The following is a 23,316-nucleotide window of genomic DNA, read 5'->3' on the forward strand; positions in this document are numbered from 1 at the left end:
ATACATGACAAAATCTCGACTGAAAAATACCTGCGTTCTAAACCTTTTGTCCAACCGACAGCACATCAGTGAGCTAATGAACTTTCGTCAGGGGCACGCAACGACTGCTTTCTGTAGAATATGGGCTTCAAAGACGCAAATATTGCCTAGAATTTTCTATAGCTTGAGGACGGTTTAAAACATCTCAATGAGCGTTCCATTCATGAACAATTTTCGAAGCTCATCTAGTAAATTCCCTCCTATTTTCCGAAGATGATGTTTGATGATACTTCCTTCCTATTGGTTTAGCTATTATTCGCAAGAAAAGGAAACCTTAAATTTTCGGATCCGCAGGGCAGATGTGATGAAGAGAGCGGGAATCAGGAAACCATTTCCCACCTTCGTTAAGCTTAAATTGCTTCTAAAATTTTCGGGAAAATAATACTAACCCCCCCCCCCCCCCCTTGTAAATTCAAAGAGGCTCATGTTGCCCCAGGATGACTGAACAAGGTCGAACAAATACATAGTTTTATATCGCCGCTTAAAGGTATTTCTAGAGATCCAAAAGCTCGGGATAGAAAAAAAAAAGGTTTTAAGAGTATTTAGGGGGAAATCGCGTAGTTTCATGGCCGTGAATTGTGTATAGTTCAGTGGTAATGAGCTGGCAGTTCAGAAATCTTGATAGTTTATATTGTACTGTTATCACATAAGGCTGAAGTGCTGTTAAAAACGTTTCTTCCTGGAACCACCAACTAGTAAATACTCTTGCTCCTTGGCCGTTGTAGTTTGATAACAAAATACGTGTAACGCGCAAACTGCAGAAACTGTAATGAAAGAAATATTGAAAAAAAACCTATGGCGGGAAAAAAATAGAACTTTTAACTTGACTTTTCGTATGCTCCAACATACATCTTCAGAGTTAACCGTTTGAATTTTATTGTTACTTCCATGTACGGTTACTTCTGAAGATTTATGTTGATGCATACGAAACGTCAAGTTAAAAGTTATATTTTTTTCCGTTATACGTTTTACTAACGTTATGTCCGCAGTTTGCATGTTATTTCTTACTAACAACAAATAAGTCCAAGGAAACTGTGCAAAGGATGTGTTAACTACTTTCTTAACTGAAGAGGGTATTTGGAAGGCGGAGCTTGGAAACGATTGTTCTCTCCTCCTCTTTGACGGGGATGAGGAAATTCTGACTCTTTGTAGAGTCACATCATATTGTTGGATAACGGAACCTGATGTCGGATGCAGCCCTTACAAACAAGGGATTCAAAAGAATGACTGAATGAAGGCGTTAACTATTGAACTGCATCAATTCCGTAAGATTAACGGCACCTGTGTAGGAAGGAACCAGATAGATGACGAGATAAACATGCATGAAAAATGATACCATTATTTTACTTCATGACGGGCACCAGTTGAAAGCATTTTTATATATTTGTCGGTGTTAATTTTTCAGTATCTTTTGATTCCTTAGTGAAGGCATGTTGGCTCACGTGTGGTAAAGTAAAACTCACTTAGCAGGTAATATTAGGGTTAAAGGAACTATGTCGGTTACGCTATTTGCTATCTTTCTAAAAAGATAAAACTTTTTTGCGTTAAGTGAAATCCAAAAATTTTGGTACAGCTTTGTTATTTAAGACTAAAGCTTGGTGTTGAAGGTGTTTCCTGCTGTCTGTTGCCACCGATGGCTAGAATGGACATTTATTAAAACTTGAAAAAGTTGGGCTAACCTTTTCAAAATTTACTTATATCCTTCACCAAAACGCTATTAATATTGTTAGCGCTCCCTGTTGAAATTTGTTGTATATCCTCTTTATAACTGTACAGGAACATTTTGGTATATGAATAAAGGCAAGAAAAATGACTTCAGCGCAGAATTGACAGTAAACAGCAACATCCTCAAAAGGTAGCCCCATTAAAGTAGATGCATATGCGAGAACTCAGTCGCAATTGTTATCAATCATCACTTCTTGTTTCAGCTGGAAGATATGTTTGAAAGTGTACGAAGAGCCTGCGATACTGGCACCGCTGAGAGTTGGCTGTCGATGAAAGCTTCGAAGATCCCGACAAAGGTTAGTGCTGATAGAAAACCTTTGAAAAATGATTCTGTCGTTTTACAGCCTTAAAAAATACGGGAAATGTTTCCTTTTGGCGGTCACTTGCAAGCGTATAATATCGTGTCCCTTTTAATCTGCTCATGTAAGGCTTACGTATACTTATCATGTATTGTCGGACCTGGTAAACCGACTCCCTATTCATGACTTGTCTAGTTGGCGAGTGCCAACAGCCAAAGAACAAACTCTGTGGCATTTGCGGATTATTCACCTTGGCCGGCAAATACTATTCCCTGGGTAAATATTGATGGAGAACTCTTGTTCATTCATCGATAGTTTCAAGCCTAAAATGCCTTCGAGGCGATAGAATTTAAGTTATTTGGTTGGTCACGCAGTATTGTGTTTTCCGGGTGTCTATTAACAATCAAGTTACTTAAACTACGAAAGAAAGGCCTGGAGAGGGATTCGATTTCAAGTTTTCGACCTCTGGATAGAATTTAAAACGTTTTGCAAATGACAAGACTATTCAGTTTGGAAATTCTTTGAGTTACTAGTTGATGCCGACAAAGAAATAACTCATCTAACGAAACTTTTTTCCATGCCATGACTCAATAGAAGCATAATTTATGAGTGTTTTTAACCGCAACTATGTCAAGGCCGAATAAAAAGTGGATTTGCGGCAGCTATTTAAACAAAGAGTCTGAGTGATCTTGATTTCCGTTGAAATTCGGTGTCGACTAACCCTAACCCAACCCTAATCCGAAAACCGTTGTTGCTAGGATCTTGATTAGCGTGGATACGGCTAGACAACCAAGTTTATGGCGCGCTTTAATAGGTAATATTGAAGTTTTCTTGTGGTCTCTAACTATAAAAATAAACCAGCGTCTTCGAAGCGTTTGATGGAGGAAAGATCAATGAAATGTTGAAAAAGACCTTTTAACCTTCGTACTCTACATGACTGACTGACGGCCGCAGAGTTGTAGATTGACAAAGACTTCTATGCGAAAGATAAATCAAACAAGCTTCCGAAACTACTCTAGCAACAGGTACATACCCATTTCACTTGGACTTGAATTTACTATTCTTATTCAAGCCATGAAAATATTCTAAAGTATGTTTGATTTTATTAACACTGTGTAAACGAATGGATCAATCCCGTAATCGAACCTTCACATGAACGAAAATAATGATTACTTTTTCATTCTTCGCACCATTCGTCGTTCGAAATATTTTTTCCTCTTAAATCAACAGCTAGATAATCACTTCATACAAACGTGTTTTTTTTTTTCAGTTAAATATACAAATTGTTCAGTGTAGGTTACCGTTGTCTTGGGCAACGATTTCTCGGAAGACAAATTACACATATTACTTTAGTATCTCTGTCGCTTAGGGAAAGCGCCTTATTTCCATATAGATTACCAGCTACCAGAATTTTCTATCTTTGACTGGTATTCAAATACCTTAGATTCGTAGCGAAAATTTGAAAGATATATCTTTATTTTTTCGTTGCGCAAGTTTCATAATTTTCGCGCTTTAGTGCGCGCCACGTTGACTTTTCTCACATAATTTGCGCTCGATTATTTTCTCGTTGTTTTGTTGTATAATCATTACAAAGTGCCAACAAGTGTTAGGCAAACAATACGGCGAAAACACTCGGTGAAATATGATACTATTAACCTAGTAACCCCCTCTTCCTGCGACAGGTATCAGCTAAGCCTTTGTTTGTGTAACGATCAGGAACAAGCAATAAAAGCCGATACATATTATCGCCTTGGTTTTACAAATGTGCATTAAAACTGGCCGCTCATAATGCAAGTCAGCGAAGCGTTCTATATGGCAAATGGCATGACAGCGTGATTGAAACTTAAGAGGCTTGATGAAAGACAACTTGTCGAAAGGTGATAGTCCGTCACCTCTTTCTTTGAAAGACTCGTTTGTATGTTTATGCTTGGGCCCAGTAAAATACAGTAAAGTATCAATTACTCTGAGAATCCGGCGCAGCGCACATGGTTGCAATTCAGCTTAAGCGGTTTTCGACCCGAAGGTTCTTTTCAAGTGTTATTGTCGCGTAAGAGGATTGACTATAAAAAACAATTAACATAAATCATCACGGCAAACCAGTCCTACAGCTTCGAGCACTTGAAAATTAACACAAAAAGCTGTGTAAAATTTCACTTTCTCAATAACTCTTACAAAGTACTAACACTACTGTCACACTATGCACATCGATCTAAAAACCTTTTAGTTGAATAGCCATAGCCATACATCGACCGCAGAATTTCAGTAATTCACAGACTGGACTGTTACATAAATAACATGATCCATGACTTGTTTCTATAAAGAAAGGTTTGCTAAAATTTATTTTTATAATATATTATCCTGTGGTCCATGTGGCGATTGATACAGTGTAAACGGACCGTTAGTTGACGAGTTTCCTGATGAAGGCGATATCAACAATGGTGGTCGCTTTTTTGAAAAGTGTAGGCTCTTCGTTTTTATTATTATCATTATTCTCTATTTTCCCTGAGCGAAGAGAAATCAACCTTGTAAATCGTATAAAACCAAAAAAATAGTCTCTTAAAACTGGGGACTAAAAGCATTTTTGAATTCTTTTTGTACCAGCTTCTGTGAGAAAAGCCCAAACATTTTAGTTATTGTCTTTGTGTCGGAGACGTATGCAAATATAACAAAACCGAGGTTCGAAAATGCGAGATTTCTCAAATACTAAACTGCTTTCTCATTTTAGTTTTTCTCAGAAGTACTTTGCGATCAATTCTTTATTGCCATTTGTCAATCAGACTTATTGAAAAATGCCCCTCAAACGCCTGTATCAGGTTTCGTGACTTAGGCAAACGATGTAGCCAAACGAAAATGTGAAATTAGCATATAAATGATTTTTTACGAAACTTTGCCGCTTTGTAATTTTCTATAACGGGAGAGGAACAAAAGCGAACGAATTTTTTACGACCTTGGCGGAAAGAGTTATCTCTTGGAAGTTAGTGTGGCGTGAGTTTGTTGGAGAATTTAATGTAGCCACCATTCAACAGCATGACGTTCATTCCCTTACATGACTTAAAACATAAATAACATGATCTTGCAGGTTCAAGACAAAGACCGACATCTGCAGGGTTCTTTGAATATACATAAAGAATTTGAATAACACGCAAGTGGCTCGTCAATTATTGCTTTCCGCGCGCCTTTTGTTGTTATAGAAGTTTTCGCGCGAAACATCTTCAAAACGCGCGAAATCGCTGAAAGGTTTTTAAAAATGTTTACTGAAAAAATCACTTAAGTGAATGTTGGCAAACAATGGCATTGCGCCGAACTAAACACAATCTCAAATATTGGCGATCTTCAGTTCAATATTGATCCTTTTTTTTGTTGAAAATATCCGGCTCACGCCTCGGTGTTAATTATATCGAGCAATTTTCTCGGCTTTCCAAATTCTAAGTACATGTAAACAAGAAACAATTATTGTGTGATCAAGCAGTAAACTTGCCCGAGCGCTTTCTTTGGTTCAAGTGTAATCGTAAAAGAGCAAGTTGGGCTTCATTTTTAGAGTCTGCGACAGATGTTTGTTTTCTAACCACGCGAACAACTAGAACATCAGGCCGGATTTCGTGGTTTTCTCCCTTTCGGAGAATTTGATTATCTTACAGTTTGCGCTTTTTCTTGCATTGAGTGTAGAAGTCATTAAGACATCTTGGTGACATAATGAAATAAGAGAAGCTATTTAATGAATAATTAATCAAATCTGTTGGACATTTAGACTGGAAGTTAGAGAAGCATACTGTACCTTCCAGCTCAAGTACCGTTCTTGTTTACAAACACTTCAAAATAAAGATACAACAGATAGCTGACCTCATGTAGATCTTAGGTTTGATCGCGCGCCACACGCGTACCTCGGTATTGCTCGTATAAACATTGCATTAGCCCTTCAAAGGTCTAAAACAAACGATCGTTTTAAACTCCTATAAACATGTGGTAAAGGGCCTTTTGTGGGCGTTTTTATGGGGCCTTTTCAATTTACTGTGACCCGCGTTTAAAAGTTTCAGAGCTTTCTTTTATCTTGTTGTGATGCGCAAAGAAACTTCAAAGGGAACCGCCATCTAATCTGGTATAATTTAGAGCACAAACCATTCCCGTCCGTTTAGTCACGATTCAGGAAGCATTTGTCGCTTTTCATTTTCCAAACCGATCACGCGTGGTCGATTCAAATTTCGAATCTCGCGAATTTTTTTTCTTGTATTTAGACGTCAAATCTAAAGATTTTCTTAACAGTTATGACCACTTGAAAACGGAGGGCCAAAGTCAGGGTAGACAAATGCCACGGAAGACGTTTTTGATCGAAACCTCACGCCCACTACTTTGGGCAAACAAAGGGAGCGAACACACAAAAGGCTCAGTGAAAATTGTGACAGAGCTCCGCCTGCCTGTTTATATACCATAGATTATTGGGTGTTCGATAGCATTATTATACGATTTGCTTTCTTAATCTGCCAATCGCCAACAAGGTGAAGAGTACACAAGTACTATAAACCATCGGGGGGCCTCAATTGATTTGCAAATAATTGGAAACTTTAATTCGACAGAAAATAATTAAAAACTGTCTGGCTTGCCACTCAAGTCTTGTCAATTCCCAGAAGCATCTTTTGAAAAGTGATCGCTGCGACCTGACGAAGCTCAAAGCCCTGCCGCTGCACGAAATTTAAACCGTGTACGCTTGAAGTGCAACGTGGAGTACCACCTTCGTATCTCCCTGCGGCGATCATTTGTGCAACTCGACCATTTCTACCGCAGAGGAGTGGAGTAAGGCCAAGCAAAACAAAAACTGCCGTGACTGAATAACGTTTTGCGCCACCGACTGGTAGAGAGCCCGGGGTTATAAAACATTTAGCACCGACCGTGAATTAAGCTTAATTATGACGTCCCAGTTGGGCCCTTTAGGGACGAACACTTCAACTCAACCAGTACAGAGACAATCAGGTAGTAAAAGAAAGCGATCACAAACTCGTGACTTGTCGCCTCCATTGACTCCTCTATCTCCATCCGCATCTCATTCAAAACGAAGTGAGACTTCAACATCCGCCTTCGAGCTGATCGAAGCCGAGGTAAGCATATAAGTACATTGTAAACCAAGTCAAGTAGTGAACCGATCACTGTCTGCACTTGTCACAATACACTTGATCCTTTAGCGCGTTTAAGTCGCTCGTTCAGCTAAGTGATCGACTCAACAACCTGACGTTTCGTCATATATGGCGGTAGGCTAAAATTCGCCAAGTCCTTGCATAACTTTGAAAATCATCGCTGCCAGTTTTGACGGTATCGATGTTGTGAGAGTGTGTCACACCGGTATACCACAGCGCATGCTACCTTTCGTAAGATAATAGGGTTATTAACTCCATATGCCTTTTCATTTGATAGGAACGAGTCCTTGGGCTCCATGGAGTAAGCACAGTCAGTGGATCGGGCGTCGTATCGTCGCCATCCGCCAATGTTACAAGTGCAGGTATAGTGTCGTGTGCACCTCGTCTGTCTCATACTCCACCTCACGACTTCCGTGAGGTTCTCGCCTCATCGATGCAACCTCAAGCTCATCAATACTACGCTCCGCAGTATAATCCGTTACACTTTCAACAGCAGCAACCTCCAAGGTTCGACTTTTCGCATCCGCTAGAGCCGTTTCAAACAGCGCATTCACAGCAATACAGCAATGGACCAACAGGCTTTCACCCAACTACCGGGGCGCCTCATCAATCTATGGCCGGGCCTAATCATCCACAGCCTGTGTCGCAGCATCAAGCACGCCATCCTGTTCTCCGAACACGGCCGTCCGATGTGGAAGCTTTGCAACAAGCGCACATAAATCATCAGTTTGCTGGAGCGGCCATGGAACACGCGAGGAGAAGAGAGGTGTATTCAGCCGTACGTAGGCCTGATATGTTCGATATGTTATCAACGACCAATATACCGGACGCGCAGGTAAATGACACAAATTTTGCTCTTTTCCTTAGTTGTCACAGTGTGCTGTTCTTCTAAAATTGAAGCCAAAAAAATTCGAACTTTTCAGAGAGCTTCGGTTTCTTCTCCGCCATTTGCACGCGCTAGGGATGCGACGCAACGGCATCACAACGTGCGAGGGCAGAACGAAAGAACAAATAAAACTGTAGAGAAAATATCAGAGGAAGCCGCTTTTTTATCCTTTCAGGCATGAAGCAGTCGGTAATGCCAGTTACGGTTTTTGAGATAACCACGAGCATCCGTTGTGGGTCTTAAACATCTGTGATCATTGAAATTCAGGTGCTGACTGACACCCTCCTTATAGAGCGTGTGAGCAAACTAAATCTTAAGATACGCCAATCTTCAAGGTCACAAGTGACAATTTTGAGTTCTCCGGTCAATATTATCTTTAAAGCCTGTAGCGTTATACCTAGTGCTGTTTATAGCTAACACTCAAGCTAAATTTCCTTTCCATTCAACTGCCTTTCAAGTCCGCGGCAATATACCACCCTGCCTTTATTTGCCTTATCAAGTCTTCCTTCGGAGCAAAGCCGAAAATCGATCGCAAAGTCATGTGGCGCGAAGTGGTTTGTTTTCAAGTTTTAACCGGCGCCGTTGATAACTAGGAAGTTTGCTCCCTACAATTTTGAACAATGTGTGTGTTTTTGTGGAACAGTTGCCCACATCAATAACATGAAAATACGAGAAAAAGTCACGATAGCGCGACGTATGACAATGGATTCCTTAAGCCCTAAGACAAAAAGCGCTTGAGTAGCGTGAGGTGTTGCGGTTTGAAACGGAAGACTTCTACTAATATCTCTTTTCTAGCTTTTTTAACAATGCTTTCTAGACTACCCTGTTGAAGTTAATGAATAACGGTTGTCCGGGCTATTTTATACGGGAAACAAAGAGTTCAAAATGCTAACTACTTTCTTAACAAAAACCGAACAAATCATTTGCAAGGGAAAGTGTCACTCCAGGTGAAAATTTATAGGCGTTGAGCTAAACACATAAAAATTACCATCGACACCTTCTTCATGACTTCCTAGCGTTTTAGTGTTTGGGAAACGGGTTACCTATTTATGAAGAATAGGTGTTTTAACAAAGCTTAAATCATTCCATTTTGAAGTTTTCAAACACCCCATGTGGAGCAGAAGACATAAATAAATTCGAAACATTCGTCTATCAATACTCTTATACCACAGTGAGATCTAAACATTATGAAAGGTGGACCGTAAAGGGCATTCTTCGTGAGAAAAGAGAGTTTTTCAATTACAAAATCTTACAGTCGACGAAAAAAGGTGATGACGAGTCGGTCGCAGTATATATACAAACACTTCTCATTTTCGCCTCATTGACCACAAGTCGCTGTTACTATCATGAAAAGTTGGAAGCGAGAGGGTTGATGTCTGTTGGTAGGAAATTGAAGTTAAAATGCACCTCAACAATACATTGAATCCTTTCTACTGCATTTAATGACTTTTTTTTGGCAATCGCAAGAAGCCGCTTGCCGAGGCGCCTAGATTTTTGAATAGGCAATACATCAATATATCGTGGTCTTCTGTGTTTAGACGTCTTCCTTTTTGAGCTCTCAGTAGGGAGCAATTATAAAACAACCACAGAGTGGCTCGCTCCGTCGAACATTCTATTCATTGTATCCGATAACACTGACGTTTTCCCCAAGTTGTATTTTCTGGAAAAACTCCTCTAGGAACTTTTCATCAAAAAATTCAGTCTCTTTGCCAGTGTTTACGATCGTACGGCTGTATTTAACGGTTTATCTTCACGTTTCTTTTCACGGCGGATCAATGTTGACCCCAGAGCACTTTACAGCCTATTGGTAAAGGTGTAAAACACTCCAGGTTTCCTAATCTCATTTGCTTAGTTTACTTTAAGATTTCAAAGTGATTTTCAAACACGCGACTTAGCCAAGGCGTTTATTGATCAACCCTTTGACAACAGGCCCGACTAAGAGTTTCTTCGCTTCGCGATAATTAGCCAACAGAAATTTCAACTGTCGGGCGTCAAGCCAACCCTCGCTAGCAAAAATTACAATGAAAGGGCGGAAGGCATTAAATAGATCTGCGGCTTTGAAATAAAAACGTAGCGATTAGCAAAACCATTTCGAAGCCCACAACAACACATTTGTTCTTTGATAATTTGGTGAATTTTTTTGCATCTTTCGTCGACTACTTGTTCCATAGTATATAGATTACACCTTCACAGCTTGGGTGCTTTCAATTCAAACGATCCCTTTGAAACAAAAGAATAGCCAACAGTATTAGAAAGAAAATTTCGTTGGCCGACTTTTAAACAAGGATGTGTTCTTTGTCTCTTAAAAAATGTCGAATGAAATGATTGCTACGCCATACAAAGACACCTAAATATTTATCTAGCATTCATTATTATCTTTTTTTCTTTGCGCTTACAGAATCATCGATCTGGATTAAACAATAAAAATGGAGAAACACCTAATCACCACAGTGTACGAGACGGTAAGTGAAGAACTTTATAATTTTTCGTTTGAACGACTCTGTTCTGTTTAAAAATGTAGCTTAAAGGGACACAACATGCAAAGGCTTTGTCTTCTAGTTTTCTTTAGTCACAGTTGATGTTTTGATCCAGAAAATAAAACTTTAGATCCATGTTGCGTAATATAACATCAGCACTACAGGAAAGTACAACTCAACGATTTTCATTAGAATCATGAGTTCACACTTCTAGTTTGTATCCATAAACGTCATTATCTTAAGAGGGGAATGTAATAAGGATTACGAGCAGTTCGCCAAAGACTGAATCCCCTGTAACTTTCCAACTTTTCAAATCAGCTCTTATCGTGTTTATGAAGACAAGAAAATATCTAATTTACTTTAGTCAGAGGGCAAAACCTTATCACCTTATTTTCTAATAAAATCGCCGAGAAAAGCTTTTACTGCAGGTGTGTAAAAGATCTTCATAGTCAGCAGACATTTAGCGTGGTTGTTCTAGAAATAGACATTTCCTTTTTCTGAACACCAGCTAAACTTTGAATAGTCAGTCAATGATATTGGCAGTGAACAGCAATTCATTCACCCTGCCAAATAAAAAAAGTATAGTATGCCAGAGTTAAGCCGCTTTTCACATGTATAGTGAAAAAAAAAACGAATAATCTTACTCGATTTCAAATCATTAAAGCGTTCTGCGAGTTCTTATTTGATAAAAAAGAGAGGAAACGGAAAGATTTATCTCTTTGCGTCAGTACTTAGCGCGTTCGTCCTATTCTCGTAATTAAAGAAGGATTTAAAACCCAAACAAAGGCGAAGAGCTTAAACCTCTACTTCATGAATTTTTCCTTTAAAAGTGTAGAGAAACTAGGTTTCGTTTGTAGGTGATTAAAATTGGGGTGATGTATCGGTGCAAAATGGCTTCACTAATCAATTTTTCTACCATGAGTACATCGTATGTACCTTGTCTGACAAAGAAGGATCATATAGAATTTTCAATTGAGCAAATGTGCATAAGTTATTTATCTTTTCCATCATTAGTGGAGAGACAATATTTTGCTCGAGTCATCAATCTGCCTTTGACAATAAATGGAAAGAACTGAAATATATAACTGGCCATGTCACAAAACAATTCAACGAAATTCAAATTGCAATAAAGAATAAGATTTGTGTGGTTTCCTCTTTGTTTTACTGTTCATTTGAAGCCGTGCATTATTGTGAGTACAATTCTTATCCAACAGTGTTCTTCCATTTCTTTTTCTTTTTTTTTCGTTGTCTGTTAACAAAAATATAGAAAAATAAAGGAATATGAGCCATCTATTGACCTGAAAAAATCGTGTTTGTTGAAGAGAACGTTTAATTTATTTCATATCACCTCAGGCTGGAAAACGTAACTGATTTTGAAAGTTTGCTTCGTTCTTTAAAGGCTTAATTGGCCCATTTTCATGTTACTGTTATTACGATAATTACTTCTTGCACTCATTTGTGTTCGTGGGTTGTGTTTCACTACACAGCAGTGAACTCTAGCCCCGAGCCTGCTGACCAGGACAACTGTTTGGGCAAACGAACATGTTCGGCCACGGGTTGCCGGCACAGATTTAATTTCATGGCCTTTACCAGCTACGCAGGGTACTTGGATAGGGCAACTTAATAACTACTGGAAAATTACAGTTTGTTTAGGCTTGTTAGAAAATGCCTCTGGCTGACTCAAAATTGTAGTAAACTACGAATGTCAAACGAGGAAGTAATATTTCATTAAATTCATATTTTCTTTCTACATTTTGTTAAAAGAATATCTGTTGTAAAATGACAAACATCATTCAGCCTGAATTTAAACATATCTCTGTACTTTTCCAGGGGACAAGTTCTATATTGGAAAGACTTAAGCAATATCTTATTTAGTCCCAATAATATGTGTTCCCACATTTACACATTAACATTGCTTATAGCTATTAACGATATTTGTTCCGCGTTAGTTTATGCTTATTTATTTACCTATTTTGCTCGACTAAAGTTCAAATTTCTGACACTAACTCTTTAAGCTGTCAACAGTTCTGCCGTTTTAATCAATTGAACGGTCTCGGAAAATTTTGTTCGGAAATAAAGTTCTTTCAGTAGGTTTGAATCAAGCTTTGGAAAATGGGGGAAATGATGCTGTCAGAAAAAGGATTACCTTGAACAAAAATGTCACTGATCAAAACCTGGCTGTTTTTCTGAAAATGAAGCGATTGTAGTTTATTTTCTAGCTTTTCCGATGTTTCTGCAGGCAGGCGGACACAGTTTTTATACTGTTTTCGTTACTTTTCTTTGTATTATGATATTTATTTTTCATCATTGTTATTATCGTTCTAATGTTAATTTCTACTGACGACAAAAAACATCTGCTATAAAAGTTACGCAGAAAGCTTGAAAGGGCTGTTCTTGAGGTGCAAATTACTAAGAGCAGGTGAATGCTTTTCTTATGTTAATGTTTTATGAAAAAATGTAGTTTTACAGGAAATATTGGGAAGCCAGCAGAACGCAGTCATACATACATATACCGCTTGTTCTTCACATACAGTCAGTCAATAAGTGTCATCAACCGCAGTATATGGTGGCAGAATTGATATTGGAAACAAAAGATAAAAGTACACCAACTTTACGGCGTGTTTCCAGCGATTATTGCTGTCATGACAGCTTTTTGTTCTCGTGAAATCCTATACCATGCAATATTATGTTTATTTCTCTTTGAAATTCAAATACCCTTCTTGTTTTAAGGTGATAATTTTTGTTCTGTTATAAGAATTTGTTGACCGGACACGCGGTCTGATATGGTCTGAAAAACACAACTTCTAGTATCATATCAATGACACAGTTTTTAAGTGAATATATTTCCCAGCAGGGGTCAACATACACAAACATGCGCTAAACCTCTGTAGACACCTACTCATAACGGATTGCTTAAAGATTGTTCTCACTTTGAAAAATGCGGAAGATAAACTTCGATAAGATATATTTTTAAGTCATCTACGGCAGAATAAGGGTGCAAAGTAAGAAATATGTTGTTCGGTTTACGACGGCAGCAAAATAAGAATACTTGCAGAACCGCATCGAGAATGAATCAAACTACTTATTTAAGGAACTGTTTACGTAAGACTGTGGCAAATGCTTCAGCAGAAACTAATTTATTTCGTAACTTTGTGACCAAAACATCAGACTCAGATAAAAACGTAATAGTAGTTTGGCAAATATCGAAGAAAATCTGCTTTCCATTTTAATTGTTTGCGACATAACTTTCTTCAGTTGTGTTAAATATATATAGCAGATATCAGAATGGGTCACTTGAAAACTCTATGAACCATCAAACCATACATCGCTAAAAATACTCTAATAAAACATCTTAATCTTAGTGACGCCAACCTAACGTTTATTCAGATTCTTTAAGATGTCGGCATCTTTTGTGCATCGGTAATTTTGTCGTTATAGTTGAGATCTATCATAGCAGTTTCATGTCTCTAATGGCCCGCTCATGAAAATGGGCGTTCAAAAATTGCAGTTTTCTTCCTTAACATCACGAAACAAAACAAACGGTTTATCTGTGTAAAACTTTAAAATACAGTGTCTATTTCAATTCTATATAAGAGAATCTTGCAAACCACACAGTTTGTGACCGCCCTGGTTGGACGTTTTCTTACAAATGCGAGTGAATATGTAGTTAAAACAGCTTGCTTGTTTTGATTTTCTTTATTTATGTTTATATTTTGTGAAGTTAATTGCAACAAGCGCACTTTGCCAGGGACGTAATAAGTGTCCCAGCCATTGAATCTATGCAGTGTTTGACGCTTGACTGAGTTGTGGTTTGTTTCAGGACCTTTGAGCGGGCCTACATTACTAAACCAACATTATTCAACACGCGCCATTTGTTCTTCGCAATTCTACCAGAAACTTTTCCGCGGGCTAAATTGATAGAGTTTTTAATCCTCGCTTTAAACCATAGTAGTCTGTGCCTCGCAGCTATCATGACCGTTTTTTGTCTGGAGAGTTCAGTTATACGCGCTCTGTTATTAAAAAAGTTGAGATGACTGTTCTTCAAGGTAAAGAGTTTTGAGGCTAAAATGTACATTTGCTGTCAGTTATCGGGTGTATTTGCGTAACTCAGAATGGTTCCCAAAATCCAAAAAATGAAATGAGTGACATGCCCTTGCCAAACACAGGAGAGAAAGTTGGTTGATTTAATTCGCATGTTCCGGCCTTATTTGTTTGAGTAAGACTTGGCACGAGCTTACAAATCACGGCTACTTTAATACACAGAGAACGTCATTTATGCTCATCTTCAACCTCTATTGTACAAAATTCGCTACAATTTGACTCTCTGACATGACTGTTTGTTAGAAACACATTTTATGAACCAACTTGAGATAAATTCGCTCCTATAAATTGTATCTTTGAGCAACAGTTATTTGTTAGGAGAGGTCGAAAACGTTTTTGTAAGTGATGTTAGTGAACGGGAAAGTTGACGATTAATTTGGTTCGCTTTGCAGAAAGTCCTTTAATTTAAAGATCCGTTTTTTTCTTGAGAACAGCAGCCTTTTTAATTAAGAGAAAAGAAATAGTATAAATTAAAAATAGTAATCTTACTTCATTTCTCATAAGTGCAAAGTCTTTGAAAAAAATGAGAATACAATATTTAGTCATTCGAATAGGTCTGTTTATCTCTAAAAGAGTAATCCTTAAAGAGCTCTTTTTTCATATCCGCATCTTAGCTTTTTAGTGTCTGTCAAGGCCATGATAAATCTCGGCCTCAGTTCTGTACTTTGTCTCTGTTCTTGATCTGCCGGTTCCGAGGGACTTAGTGTCGTTTGGATGCCGAGATGCTTTAACATAACCGTAATTGCGTCGAGAACTTTATTAAAATCAGGACAAACTGTTTATAAGCATGTAAAGAGGCGTTGATGCTTAACCTTTAATATAAATGCCGCTAGCAAATTTTGGCAGATTTAAAAGCTGCAAATGGGCGGGCGATAACCCTAAGCCAAAAGCGTCTTAACTTATTAATTCCTCTTTAATAAAGGAAAAATTAATAATGCTGGCCTATATGGATTAGTGTAAGACCAGGTCGCTCGCTTTAAGCGACTGAAGGTTTCAGCTGCATTTTCTCGCCATTTTATTTTGGTAAAAAGTTATTTCCGTGCATAAGGTTCAATGTCAGTCTTTTTTTCTTAAGTACCTTGAAATGTTGTTCCGACAACAAGCTCACGTGGTACATGTTAATTCTTGCATCTTGCTGCTTTCTGTGTGGTTTTAGACTGAGCCAACTCGTTTCTTGCCAAATTTTCCTCCACTTAACTAAAAATATAAACCAAGCTTTTGTTCGAAATGCGCGATCGTTTTAACCGCCTTGGTTATATTTGTAGTTTCTTTAGTTGAAAAAAAAGTAAAAATTCCTTTTGGGATCCAACTCTAGCATAAGAGATGACTTGGGTTACGTGCTGGTCCTGAAAAACTTCTCTTTTTAGTTAAATCTTGAGTTGTGTCGTATGAACTTCATATGTAGACGTTAATCTGTACTCAGCGCTCTCCCGGTAGAGGTTCCTCTTTGAAATTTTTCTAAAATCTGTCTAGTTCTCGTTAATTTAGCATCTTTATTTAAGCAATGCAGTTAATTTTAAAATAGCTTTGCGTGTTTTGTATAAAGTTTTATTTGTGAAGACTTTGTGTGGTGATGTGGGTCATCTTTTGTGTTAAGTCACTTGATTATATATTCTGACCATCCTTTCGATGCTCCTCGGAGCGAATAAGTACCACAGTTCAGACGACTTATCAGTAGCATGCCGGAAACCGTTTTTGTAGCTCATGTCGTAGAAAATACCTCTCAAGACAGACAAGATCCCGCAATTTTCGGCAAATGAAATCAACGGTAGCACCAATGCTGTTTTTACAAGCACAGGCTCGGTGTTTAAGTAAAAACGCCCTCAGTCACGAAGGGGCGAAAAAGCGAGTAAATGCACACTGTTATTCCTCAAAAAAAAAAAAAACCTGAACCGTGCAAAGAAAGCACATGAGAAATAGAGCACGGCAATAAAAAGAACAGGTATCAGGCCGCACAATAAAAGTATCCTAAACAAACGTTATTAAAGTGGAGGCAATGGAGAACGATCCAAAGTTAGGTGCATGTTACCTACGTGTACGACCTAAACTGTGAACTTGATGTCGTTAAAACTGGTCAGTATTAAGTGGTGTGATTTACACAAGGAGTGGTTCATTTAAAAAGAAACCGTTCAACGAAAATAGATTGTATTCCGAAATTAAAAATGTTTGTTTCGTAATAGGTCACAAACAGAAGCACGTGGAGCGTGATTCTCGTGAAGAAGTCGACTCGGACGGTCCCGTTCACCCTTCAGATGTGTTCTGTTGTGTACCGGGCAGGCTGTCTCTTCTTAGTTCTACATCAAAGTACAAGGTCACAGTTGGCGAAATCCGCAGGCGGCTCTCACACCCCGAGTGTCTGAATGCTTCGCTGCTGGGTGGAGTGCTTCGGAGGTATGTGCGTGATCAACGGCAATTGATGAAAAAAAAAATCAAAATCGTCAGATGACAAGCTTGCGACAGAGAAAAGGAACTGAATTGTTTTCTTTCTTTGCCAGGGCCAAGTCTAAGAATGGGGGTAAAAGCTTGCGTGACAAGCTAGAGAAGATCGGTCTGTCACTTCCGGCAGGGAGAAGGAAGGCAGCACAAGTCACGCTACTTACATCACTGGTAGAAGGTAAGTATTGAAACTGTTATTTCTGTTAGGGGGTTTGGTAGCGGTGTATAGCAGGTATAAGCCGTGAATTTTGATGAAATAGACATAAGAGGTTATTCGCAGGGAGGTGGTATAGTTACAGCAAGAGACTCGTTGCATTCTTGTTTTTTTATCGCCATTTCTTCAGTAACTACTTTCAGAGTTATTTTAATAACCTTTATAGTCACCTGTAAGAAAGCTGTTGGATAATTTTTCCTTTAAATATTTAAATATAGGAGAGAAGATTTTATTTACCCCTGTTTAAATTGCAAGGTACCTGGAAGTAAAAACTCCTGTCCTTTAAAAGTTGTTTTTTTCAAGTGAAATTTAGTCTGGAACTTGGCGATGACTCCGATAAAGTCAGTCCTGATGTCTGTTTTGTTTGATCTTATTGTAGGCGAGGCAGCTCATTTAGCCGCAGATTTTGATTACGTATGTGAATCTGAATTTCCTGCTGCACAGCTGGCCGAGAGACAGTACAGACAACACGCAGAACCATCCCAGCAACAATCTAGGAAAAACGCCATACTCGCGGCCAAGTACGTATTTCTTTCTTTAGTTAATTAGAAAGTAACTAAGGATTTGCACACTATACCGGCGCCACGAAAAGCTACCCGGCATACGGTATGAACAACAACGGCCCGGGGTCGCACAAGTGGTTCACACACATCGAACATTGTGCCGGCACAGTTGGCCGAGAGGCTTTGGAGCACTAAACTGTAGTCTTCACTCCTTAATATTTACTTCTCTCTCAGTGGGTTTTAGTCCTCGCTCCAACTTATTTACTTCCGCGACGGGCCGAATGGATCAGTGTTCACACTGTAGGAAAGTATGGCACAAAATCTATCCGATATGTGACGCTCCACTTTCGAGATCGGTTCGGCGTAGCTTCGCTCCGTCACAGAAATCGCGCCTCCCCAACTGTTCTTGTGCGTAAACAGAAGCCTTATCCGGCGGGTCTGATTTTCGAGGCGGCGCAAAAGCTATGCAGTATAGTGTTCAAATAGCCTAAGTCGCTGTATGATTCTCTAGTTAAAAGCTCTCATGTAGGTTCTAAAGGAATGCAAAATGCCCGCTAATTCTGTTTCTCATCTATCTCCGCATTGCCGTTTTACTCCTTTCATTTGCCTTCGTATTCAGGGCGTATCTAGGGGGAGGGTGCAGGGGGTGCGCACCCCCCCCCCCCCTGCGCTCCCCTGAGATGACCTGCGGTTTTCTAATACAACTGGTATTCTGCAAAAAAAAAAGCTATGTGGTTTATTGGTGTTGAAGTAGAGCAAGAGACGAGTGCACCCCCTCCTAAAAAAAATCCTGGATCAGCCCCTGGTATTCCTTTTTTTTTACTTCTCTCTATTTGAAAATTTGGAGAACTGAATGCTATGTCACACTACACCATACGATGTTGAAATAAACGTTAAGTTCTCTCAATGTTTGGTATTCATGTATCTCCTTTCTTTCAGACAATTGACAAAAGAACTTCAAGACGTTCTTGCACAAGACCCCTACCCTAAGACCAGGCTACCCAACAGTAATCTACCGGACTCCATCTTACGAAGCCTTAATCAGTTTGGACTCGTGACTCACGGTTTTGGGTCGCCGGCTATTAATGCCGCCATGAATGCTTTCCAAGCATACTTAGGTGAACTGCTTAAATTACATGAAGGAAACGTCCCATCGAGTGGAAACACTGGAGGTAGAAATCAAAATATTGTTAAAAATGGCGAGGCCTGATTGGATGTTATATATTATCAACAGTTACTGTACATTTAGAGAAGAAATTAAATTTGTACCCATAGATAGTGTATTACATTGCAGAACGACTGGCATACGAAGCCACTGTCCCCGGACTTTAAACATGTATAGAATATATTATAATCATAAACGACAGAGAGAAAAATGTGCTACTTTCTCTATTCAGTAATAGACTGGACAGAGGAGTGACCGGGTGGGTCGGTAAATCCCCCCCGGAGGGGGAACTCCCATGTGGAAAATGCGGGGATACTCGTCGGGAAATTTGAATCAGACCCCGAAAAGATAACATTGTGGGAGTGCCTAAAACTTATTGTTTCTCCTAAAAGATAGTAATCGAAAAGAGAGAGCCAAATAGAGCTATAGCAATCTTAACTGCGGTAAAGAAGTTGTTGATTTTTTCTTTTTCTTTCTTTATTTCCTGACGCACAGCCGTAAGCAAAACCCATGTGGGTAAAACCACTGGCGTTTTGAACACTCTAAGTGAAACTAAAATAAGCAATTTGCACTCCTAAACAAGACCACGGGCATCCTCGCCCTTTCTAAGGGGAATCCCCCAGGAATTAAATCTCAGAAAACAATATATTTGTGGCTATTTGTAATAAATCAGTTAAACTCTTAGCTATTCTTAAACATTCAGTCAACTGAGGCTGCCTCCATTCGAGTCCGTGCACTGTACGCTGGTAAATTCGCATGAATTTAAACGTTTCCTTAAGAACTTATCCATTCTAAGGATGGCTTGTTCCATGCTCTCAAGACAAAGAAAAATGAGAAAGCTAGATTTTAAAGAAAAGAGAAAGAGGAAGAGAAGGCGGGTTGGACTGTGGGCTCTTCCGATCCCAGGGCGTTCGCTCTTCTTTTCGCTCGTCCTAACGAACTGAGGGCTTGGAGCAGTCCACTTTAAAGACTGAAAAATATCCGTTAGTGTGGACCTGAATCGTAAGTTTGTATGCTTTCCACATGGCCTACGAGCAAGCTCTGCATTTGGGGGAGTCGCGAGAAGTCTCTCGTGAGCTGCACAGAAAGGATACGTTTCACCACTCGCTCGCGCGTTTTCTGGCGACTCGCTTCCCTCGCCGGACACGGAGAGCTTGCTCGCAGTTAGTTACTTTTCATCCAGCTTTTATAGCAGTGCAATATTCATCCGCAGCGGACAGTTTTTAACGTTTGGTCAATTTCCAGGTACAAGTTGGCCTCGTCCAAACCCTCGGCAACCTTTTAGGAGTGTAGTGATCCAAGAAATTATCTTTTTGTTATGTTTTAAAATTCCAGTTGCTATCAATATTTTGCTGTTGCGTTGTAAAATATTTATTTAACATTCTTGTGATATATATATCAAAATGGTTTCTTTGCACATTGAGAATAATCCTTTGCTATGATCCCACACTCAGGCCCTATGACATTTTATTTGTTCGCGTGATCGTAGGTTGCATTTGCGCTTAAGGCTATTCCTTTTTCTGGTTTAGGAATTATCATAAATTTTGTGTTAAAACACTCTCGATTGAGAGTTTAAAGTTTAGCCTTTTAAGTCCTAACGGTGATCAACATCAATTTTCTCCTAACACAATCAGTACAGAGTATAGATAAAAAGTTATGAGAATCAATGGGATGATCACCAAAGGGAAAGTGTTTTGATTTTTTTAACAAATTCCACCTCAACTAACTCTTTAAGAAAATGTGTGGAGATCAGTCTGGGGGAATTTGTATATTGGGACTTCAAGGGTTAACAAACGGTTTCATTTCTTCTTCTGAATCAACGCCTCATGCACCGAACTTCTGCTTAAAAAGAGAGAGAACTGATTTGCACAAAACGCGATTTTCTATTTAAAAGTTATTTAAAAGATTCTTTGCGATGTGTTACGCCAAAAGCGAACTAGCTATATGAACCTTCTCTTACAAGAAAGTGAATAATTGGTTTTGGTTGTGGGATGGGAAAACGTCTTGCATCGAAGCTCCTTTGCCAATTGACTGATAAATGATAAGGCTTTTAAGCAAAAAAAATAGTAAATATAAAAGTTTAAATTAAGAAATCCTTAAAATCACTTTTGTGCAAATTGGAATTTCTTTATAAGAGAAGCCGTTGGACGTACTCTCAGTTTTTTATTTGGGTCTTTGGGTAGCGATGGGCTTAATGCTTCTAAGCTAAAAATGTGTTCGCAAAAAATATTACAAATTAGAGTTCAGAAATAACAAGTAAATAAAGAAATTATACTTCAGTGGATCACTTGTGATCAAAATACATGCGTTGTTCAGGTTATTTTGTTAAAGCTATATCTTTGACTAACCTGTGAGCAGAGGTTACTGACCGCCATTTTCGGGGAGTGAACCGCTCTTAGGGTAATCTTTGATTTGCTTCTCAAGAGGACCCAACTTCCCAATTTCTCCGTATACAATTCTACAATAATTTCAAACAGTCAGAATAAAGACTAACATAAACCAGAAGAAATTGCTTTTTTTTTTTTTAACTAGCATTTTGCCACTACTAGCCGTACAGCAAGGGAGGCACTTAGTTTGTCCGAGTTGTTAACTCGTTTGATTTGCAATTCGGAAGTCCCCGGGTTCAAGTCCCGCCCCCAAAGTTACGTTGCGGTTTAGTTTGAAAGAGAAGATTTTGTTTTTACAGTCGAACCTTCATGGGCGACCACTTCTCGTAAGCGACCACCTTTCCAAAACACCAAAACTTTCCGGATGACGGTTTTAGAATTTTCATTTGTTTCTTATCCTCCCGTAAGCGACCACCTTCAAAAAGGAAAGGATTATTACAGCGGCACAGTTGGCAACGGAATATCTAAAAAAAAAAAAACTTTTGGGCAAGAAACAAGTTGTCCGTACTAAGCGCAGTTGAATTTAGAGAAAATGTAAGGACTTTCCCCAGGTTCAAAGAAAACTGTCCGTAATTACGAGTTGTCCGCAGTATTAAGCGGGTGTACGTAAAGTGGGGTTCGATCGACTTTATCTAGGGGGTCCGGGGACACGCTCTATCAGAAATTTTTGAAATTTTTATCCCGAAAATTCGGTTTCCAGTATTCTGAGGGGCAAATCGCAGTTGTTTGCTTGCTGATATTTTTATGCGTCGGGGCCAAAGAAAATGAGAGGAGATTTCACCAGTTGTAGAGGGGCTCCATGGGTGTGGAGGTTTGTTGAGGATGGACCGCTTTGCTTTCCTGCGGAATGTTATAATTCCTCAAAACCGGGATCCACATGACGAGTAGCATTCTTTGCAGAAATTGTTTAACAGATCACTTCTCTTTGACACTGACAAAATCGTTTTTTTTCCGCAAGTTAACAGAGAAGTAACTTGCTCCGTTTACGAAACATGTTTCCTAAGCGTCACATTGAAATGAACTTTGGAAAACTGTTAGGCTAATAAGTTTTCAAAAACCACTGTAACTGCAACCATTGTAGTCCGTTTCAATTGTCCAGCCGTTCATCTCATTGTATTTGCTGTGTTATCTACACATTTTTTTTTGTTTGACCAGTCATTTTTATGTTTCACTCAGTTTCCCACTGCTTGACTTCACCTGGATGGCAACGGGTAGGAGAGAGAACCTGGGAACGGGGTTGCGTGGATGGTTTTGTACCTGCCTCGCTTTTATGAGGAGGCCTACGGCAACTCGAAAATCTGTAGGCTTGATAACCAGCTGCTATTCGGGAAATGAGCCAGCGCTCCGCTCTTTCTTGGGGAGGAACAAAACCGGACCCAGCAGAAAGGGCAGAAATCGAGCATAGTGTTAGTAAAATGGTGCTTAAGTTGTTGCCATGGCGATGGTTGTCATGGTTACCCACCAAGCTCATCACAGTACATGGGTCAGGCAGTTTTTTACTCACGCACCCCCCGGGGGGGGGGGGGGGGTGCTTTAGGAATTTCTGGGTTGGGATGTGCTGCTGGGACCCTGGAATCCTTAACCTATACCAGAGCTAGTTCAGCTGAATTTTGCTACCCTATACTAGAGTAAACTCCCCAAATCCCCCCTATCCCAGAGTAGCTGTTTTCCAGAAACTACTGAGGTCACTAGCACAGTCTAGTCAAAACAAAACCTTATACCACAATCTCTAGTCTAGATAAAATCTTCAACCAACTGATCAGTTTCCTGAAAAATAATACCCTATTCTAGACCCAAGCGCTCTGATTTACATACCCTATCCTTGAGAAACTGTTTGAAAACCATACCCTTCACAGTGGCACATACCTATATAGCCCATATATGGCAGTACCCCCCCCCCCCTCCTCCCCCCACCCGGGCATGCACCCTATACTCATGACAATGAGCCTCCGTTCTTG

At 39.3% G+C, this 23,316-nt stretch overlaps 1 protein-coding gene across 3 annotated transcripts; it reads left to right on the forward strand.

The window, feature by feature from the left end:
* The first annotated feature begins 2,003 nt into the window (after positions 1–2,003).
* On the forward strand, positions 2,004–21,255 carry LOC140951410 (uncharacterized). 3 transcript variants are annotated; one of them, XM_073400657.1, is made up of 7 exons: positions 2,004–2,060; positions 7,467–8,024; positions 10,474–10,537; positions 16,834–17,044; positions 17,149–17,267; positions 17,683–17,824; positions 18,746–21,255. In XM_073400657.1, exons 1-7 carry the CDS (start codon positions 2,034–2,036, stop codon positions 19,014–19,016), a joined length of 1,392 nt encoding a protein of 463 aa, XP_073256758.1. In that variant the 5' UTR covers positions 2,004–2,033; the 3' UTR covers positions 19,017–21,255. The 3 variants fall into 3 exon arrangements, with proteins under 3 accessions (XP_073256758.1, XP_073256757.1, XP_073256759.1); XM_073400656.1 differs by lacking the exon at positions 2,004–2,060 and adding an exon at positions 6,511–7,153; XM_073400658.1 differs by lacking the exon at positions 2,004–2,060 and adding an exon at positions 7,010–7,303.
* Positions 21,256–23,316: the final 2,061 nt, after the last annotated feature.

This window comes from Porites lutea, chromosome 11, assembly GCF_958299795.1.
Source record: "Porites lutea chromosome 11, jaPorLute2.1, whole genome shotgun sequence".
Classification (NCBI taxonomy): domain Eukaryota; kingdom Metazoa; phylum Cnidaria; class Anthozoa; order Scleractinia; family Poritidae; genus Porites; species Porites lutea.